Source organism: Marmota marmota, unplaced genomic scaffold, assembly GCF_001458135.2.
Source record: "Marmota marmota marmota unplaced genomic scaffold, marMar, whole genome shotgun sequence".
NCBI classification, from domain to species: domain Eukaryota; kingdom Metazoa; phylum Chordata; class Mammalia; order Rodentia; family Sciuridae; genus Marmota; species Marmota marmota.
In genome coordinates, this window is record NW_025999942.1 from 2,135,244 (window position 1) to 2,142,667 (window position 7,424).

The window sequence follows — 7,424 nt, forward strand, 5'->3', positions numbered from 1 at the left end:
GCCTCAGTCTAATGGCTTTATTTCTATTGTTCTACAGCAGCCCAAGAGTATGCAAAATCAGAACTTTTATTTTTTTAAAATTTTTTGTAGATGGACAGAATGGTTTTATTTTATTTTATTTTATTCTAAACCAGTGCCTCACTTGTGCTAGGCAAGTGCTCTGCCAAGTGAGCTACAGCCCCAACCCCCAAATCAGAACTTTTAAAGTGGGCTTTCCTCTTGTGTGTGTTCTCTACTCTTCTGTGAAATACTCTATTACTTCCCTTTCCCTCTGCCCTTTATTTTAATCTTTTAAGAGTAAATATATTTTCTAATTCTGCCCTTTAAATATTAGTTTTTCTTAGTCTAAAAATACTTTGTAAGTGCCCCCGTTGAACAGATATTAACCAGCACTCTATTCTCTGGCTCACTTAAGGAAGGCTTTTTTTTGGGTGGGGTGGGGGGACAGAGGAGGATTCTGTATTTTTCACATTATTAATTTCAAGGATTGGTAACATAATTGCATTAGACATAAAATAGAACTCTAGAAGTTGTAAAACTCTTAAAATATACAAACATTATAAAATCAAAGAAAATTTTTTATTGAGATCTTAAATAATTAATCAACATCAAGATATATTTTTTTAATTGATGATTTTACTCTTTAAATTTGTTTGTATGTACAAAAACATCTGCAGGACATATTTTAATGCATTCAGACATAACAAGAATGTTTTCTTACTTATGCCTCTCAACTCAAATATTCGGTGTCCAGAAACATTGTCATAAATCAATTGCATGATATTTTTATTTCATGTTGTAATACATTGGTGTTAATGAGGTCAAAGTGTTGCCAAGGAAAGTAGAAGTACTCTGACTATACTGATCCTATTTTTTTTAACCATAAAATTTATTTTTATTTTTTTTTAGTCATACATGACAGCAGAATGTATTTTGACATATAATACATACATGGAATGTACATACATCAATCATATTGTCTATTCTATTCTGCTGCCCTTCCTATCCTCCCTACTCCTCCCCTCCTCTCCCATCCTTTCTCTGTATCCAATCTAATGTGACACACTTTTTTTTTCTTTTTCTCATCACAATATCATATATGTATTCTGTATAACAATGAGGTTCTCCTTCCATCTTCCGTGCAACTCCCCTTCTCCCTCTTTTTCCCTCCCACCTCTCTTCACTATTTAGTGGTGGTGTTCTTCTCATGCTCTTCCTCCCTATCCCATTTTGAGTCTCCCCCCTTATATCAGAGAAGACATTCGGCATTTGTTTTTTAGGGATTGGCTAACTTCACTTAGCATAATCTGCTCTAATGCCATCCATTTGCCTGCAAATGCCATGATCTTGTTATTTTTTAGTGCTGAGTAATATTCCATTGTGTATAAATACCACATTTTTAAAATCCATTCATCTATTGAAGAGCATCGAGGTTGGTTCCACATTCTAGTTATTGTGAATTGTGCTGCTATAAACATTGAATCAACATCAAGATATTAAATGTTCTTTATCAGCTAGATATATGTTGATTTCCTACCTTTATATATTGTCTATTAAATTAATTGTGAAATATTAATTTAAAATACCCTTAAATAACTTTTATTCCTCCCACATGTAGCGTAAAAGAGCAGTGGACCTTAATGTTAAAATTTTGGATTTGAGTAGTAAATTTCTCATGGGAACCAACTTTCCCAACAAGATTGAGAAGCATCTCTTACCAGATCACATTCGCCATAACTTTGTACGTGATGGGGATCTTGTGGTAGTCGATGGTCTGCATGCGGAAGCACCAAATGACTTGGTATGTATTTTTCATTCTCTTTATTGTTTAGGTCCCATCTAGACATACTAAACAATGTATGTTGCTGCTGTTTTAACCAAAAATTTGGTGATAAATTAAAATTCTTTATGTTACTAAGTTTTGAACTTTTAACTAATGGGATCATTAATTCCGTAAATGCTTTGAATAATGAAAATGATTTAATTTTTCATGTCTCATAAAAAATTTCCTTCTTCTTTTTTTTTGGGGGGGGGGTGGTACCAGAGATTGAATTCAGGGGAACTTAACTACTGAGCCACATCCCCAGCACTTTTTTAAATTTTATTCAGAGACAGGGTCTCACTGAATTGCTTAAGGCCTAGTAAGTTGCTGAGGCTGGCTTTGAACTCACGATCCTCCTGCCTCAGCCTTTTGAGCTGCTGGGGTTACAGGTGTGCACCACCATGCCTGGCTTAAAAAATTCCTTTATTTTAGAAGATGATAAGAAACAACAATGACTGACTTTATAGACTGCTGAGATTTTTAATACATGAAGTCTTTACCTGATTAAAGATGTATAGAGAAATAGCACTGAGTCAAAGTTTGTCCCACCAGACCCTAGCTATAGCTCCAGTCAAGTATTCTGTTGTGACCCATACTATTTTATTGCTCTGAAAGCTTTATTCACCTTGTATAAATCAGTATTTAATTTTGAAAGTGATGATTATAGATAAAGTGGTGAGATTGGGACTATGTTATTGTTGCATAGGACTTTATGTTGTGGATTTTTATATCTTGCACTTTTTAAATATAGGTTCGAGAAGCTGCTTATAGGATTTTTCTTTATCCCAATGCCAGTCAATTGAAATATTTAGAAGAATTGCTAAGCAACAGAGACCTCCTGGCAAAGTTAGTAGGCTATTCTACATTTTCCCACAGGGCTCTCCAAGGAACAATAGCTCAAAAGCCAGGTAAGCCTATTTATCCACCTTTTAAGGACAAAATGGGGTTTTAAATGAAAATGAACTTCTGAGATATATATATATATATATATATATGTATATATATGTATATATATATATATATATATACATATATATATANACTTCTGAGATATATATATATATATATATATATATGTATATATATGTATATATATATATATATATATATATATATATATATATATATATATGAATGATATAGCTCAGTACTCACATATGCTAAGCAGGTACCTACCACTGAGCTATCTCCTCAGTCCCAAACTTCTGATTTTAAACAGCTATAAATGAGTGTTTTGTTTTGAATACACTCAGAGAACCGTTTATTGAGATTTTTGACATCTTTTGATGAGAATGATCTTTAAATAGAGCTAATAATTTGGTATATATTCTTTTCAGCTAAGGTTATTTATTTCATGCATGAAATGGGAGTAAATCAAATCCAAAGTTTCATTTGATGATAGTTTACATTCTTTTCATTCTAACTCAATTAATTTCTATATTTGACATAATCAAATTAGTTAGAATTAGGGTGAGAGGATGGACGATTAATATTTTTACTAAGGTCAAAGTTAAATATAAATATAAAAACACATAGTCCCACAAATCTACCTTTCATAGAGAATAGTACTGCATGGGAAGGTTTATGCTAGGTGGGGTTAAGGGATAGCCTCTATCCTTGAGTTTACAATAAACTTGCCTCGTGCTATGTTGAATCCTTTATGATTCATCATGTTTAAGAGAAAATGTTATACAGTGACCATAATATATATATAATGTCTTTTCAAAGACATTTTTTAAATCTCAGCTGTGATTTAGGCAGTGAATCAGGATTAGGTGGGTGAAATGGTGCAGCTGTTTAGATTCAAGATGAATTTTGGAGGTCAAAGTTATAAGACTTGGTGCAGGTTGAAAGGGAGGAGGAGATATTGCATCTGGATGGATATGCCATTCCTGGGTGGAGGCATCGAAAGCAAACTCTTCAGGGGGAAGATCGAATCCATAATTCTATGCTATTTTTCTTCCTTCCATGTTTATCCCTTCTTTCTTAATCATGTTCATGTGTTCCCTAAATTCTTTTAAACCTATCCAATTTTGTTTTCCACTCTTTCATACATATCTATTTCTATTTTCCCTTGACCTGTTTAAGGCTTTTTGTGAGGCCATAGGCATGTCACACTCATTTGGGTGTGGGTGCCTTTGCTCATACTTTGTTTTTCAGTGCTCAGCATCCAATCCACCTCTTTCATGAAGCCTGTTAAACTTTTTTACTTTCCTTGAGCTCTTTTGTCCTTGAAACCTTTATGTGCATACAATTTTTTTTTTTTTTCAGGGCTGAGGATGGAGCTTAGGACCTTGCCCATGCTAGGCAATTAATCTGCCATTGAGTTATACCACCAGCCAAGCAGTTAAAATTTGTTTCATATAATTTAGCTCCTAAATAGGCTCACGTGTACATCATGCATTATATGTGTATATTTTAAATTTTGTGTTATTCCTGTAGTCACTGTTATTATCACTTTGATTATAATACTAATTTTTATTTTTATATAAATATAAAATATACTATTGGACTATTATTCAGAGCTTACTCTGACATTATCACATTTAATTTTTCTAAGGTTTTGTGAAGTAGGCATCCTATCCACAGATAAAAAATATAAGTTTAGGATATTTTGCTAAAACATGGCAGAGCTAGAACCTAAACACGTATTCTATAAAGTTACCTCCATAGGCTTCTTGAAAGCCAGTGCTCTGTTTTCATTCATTGACTCAAGAAGTTTTCACTTAGTGCCTACTATATGTCAGATATCATTCTAGGCACTGGAAATGGGTCAGTGTAGAAAACAGTATAGGAAATTGGCATTCTTAGAAGGGAAGACAGTTAAGAACTCAGTAAGTGGGTCGAGTGTGTGTGGGGGGCAGCATTACAGTTTCACATACAATTGTTATCTGGAAGGGCTTGCTGAGAATATGATGTGTGAGTGTAGACCCAAAAGGTGTGCAAGAAAGATTCTGTTGCCATCTAGAGAGAAGGTTCTGAGCAGAAGCATGAGCAAGTACCAAACTTTTGAGACAAAATGACTGACATGTTTGAGGAAAAGTACAAAGGGCAAAATGGAGTGGAGGAAGGGGAGAATGGAAAGAGGTGAAAACAAAGGTCTTGGCAGGGAGGTCTGCATGAAGTGGGGCCTTGACTTAAGTGAAATGAAAAGACATTGCAGGCATTGGGTGAGAAGTGAAATGATCTGACATATCTAGTGATAAGTCATGTGCTGCTGATGTCAAGAAAGACTGCAGTGGGGTGGGAGTGACGGAATGACATTTGGAAACGATTTTGCAATAATCATAAGAAATGATGCATCTTGATCAGATTGGTAGCAGTGCAGCTGGTAAAGATGGGGTCAGAGTTAGATATAGAGTATTTTTTTCCTTCTTTCCAATTTTTTTTTTGGTGCATTATGGTTGTATATAATTGTGGAATTTATTGTTACATATTCATACATGCACACAATATAACAATATAATATGGACAGTATCACTCCCTAGCACTTACCCCTCTTTCCCTCTTTCTACCCCATGGTCCTTTCCCTCTTCTGATCTCCCTTTGATCTTCATGAGTTACCCCCACCTCACTTCTTTTCCTTTTTCCTCTTTCGCTTCCACATATAAGAGAAAATGTAAGGACACCTGACCTTCTGAGTTTGGCTTATTTCACTTAATATAATTCTAGTTCCCGGCTATAGAGTATTTTGACGTGAGAGCCAAAGGTTTTGACTTAAGCAAATGGAAAGAGAGTGAGTTACTATTAACTGAGATAGGAAGGCCAAAACCTTGTTTTGGTTTAAGTTAAATTTGAGATGGAAGTTGGCATTCAAGTGGCAAAGCTGAGTAGGAAGTTAGATATTCAAACATGGAGTTGAGAGTGTTCTGAGCTAGAAATGTACATTTGAATCTTTATATGAATTTTTGTGCCAAGGGAGTATATTAGTGAGAAGGAAGGAAAGCAAATAGAGCATGTGCTCCTGGAGGCCATGAAAAAGAAAGTCTTAAGAAGAAGGGAGTGAGTTGACTGTAATGCTGTGGGAAGATCAAGTAGGAAGAGAGGACTAGGGACTGTCATTAGCTCAAGTGCTATGGATTGGAGCTCACCGGAACTGCAGCAACCTCAGCCATATATCAATGCTGACAAATCACCTTGTTCACTGAGTGGTTGGTGTGGTGGTGGTATTTTGGAGTGAGACTCTATGAATACAGTTACATAGATAGGCTGTGACCTGTATCCTTGAGGGGACTTATAATTGGTTAATAATGAGCCCAGGTTTATACATGTAAAAGTAGATATTAATAGTACAGGTTGGCAGAGCTTTACTGCCAAATGATTAGTATAGACAAAACAGTGCCATAGGACTTTATGGAGTCAGTAAGTTTGTCAGATGCTTAGGTGGCAGTTGAGATCTCATGAAGGAGGTGCACAGGGAAGAGATGGGAGTCTTCACAGGTATAAGGATGGCAGAGAAAGGGGTAAATGAGGGTAAGATGGACATTCATGTGATGGGTGAATTAGGAAATAACTGCAGCGAGTGAGGCATTTATTTTTAGGAGTTTCAAATTTAGTCCTTTTAATATGACAATTTTACAGATCCTTTTTTTTTTTGTAGCAGAGATTGAATTCAGGGGTGGTTTACACTGAGCTACGTCTCCAGCCCTTTTTAGTTTTGATTTTGAGACAGGGTCTTGAAAAATTGTTTAGGGTCTTGCTAAGTTGTTTAGCTTGGCATCAAACTTTGAATTTTGCCTCAGCCTCTTGAGTTGCTAAGTTTATAGGCGTGTATCCCCACACCCAGCTCTAGATAGATTTTTGAGGCAGATTATTGTGACCAGAAAAATTAAGTGGGTAAATGTAGCAAAATATGGTTGTCAAGAAATAAAAAGTAGGGGCTGGGGATGTGGCTCAAGCGGAAGCACGCTCGCCTGGCATGCGCGGGGCACTTGGTTCGATCCTCAGCATCACATAAATGAAGATATTGTGTCCACTGAAAACTAAAAAATAAATATTAACAAAATTCTCTCTCTCGGGATTTTGATTGGCATTGCATTAAACCTATAGAGAACTTTTGGTAATATCACCATTTTGATGATGTTAGTTCTGCCTATCCATGAACAGGGTATATTTTTTTCCATCTTCTAAGATCTTCTTCTATTTCTCTCTTTAGGGTTCTGTAGTTTTCATTCTATAAGTCTTTCACCTCTTTTGTTAGGTTGATTCCCAAGTATTTTATTTTTTTTGAAGATATTGTGAATGGAGTGGTTGTCCTCATTTCTTGTAGAAATAGAGAAAGCATCATGAAATTCATATGGAAAAATAAAAGACCCAGAATAGCAAAAACAATGCTAAGCAGGAAGTGTGAATCAGGCGGTATAGCGATACCAGACTTCAAACTATACTACAGAGCAATAGTAACAAAAACAGCATGGTACTGGTACCAAAACAGGCAGGTGGACCAATGGTACAGAATAGAGGACACAGAAACCAATCCACAAAACTACAACTATCTTATATTTGATAAAGGGGCTAAAAGCATGCAATGGAGGAAGGATAGCATCTTCAACAAATGGTGCTGGGAAAACTGGAAATCCATATGCAACAAAATGAAACTGAA

At 35.5% G+C, this 7,424-nt stretch overlaps 1 protein-coding gene across 1 annotated transcript in view; it reads left to right on the forward strand.

Moving 5' to 3' along the window:
* Positions 1–7,424, forward strand: part of LOC107153258 (mitochondrial intermediate peptidase) — a 138,650-nt gene that overhangs the window by 17,389 nt on the left and 113,837 nt on the right. The window contains exons 6-7 of the mRNA XM_048801243.1: positions 1,619–1,801; positions 2,574–2,730. Coding sequence (XP_048657200.1) covers positions 1,619–1,801; positions 2,574–2,730 — 340 coding nt within the window. The remainder of the gene's footprint in view (positions 1–1,618; positions 1,802–2,573; positions 2,731–7,424) is intronic.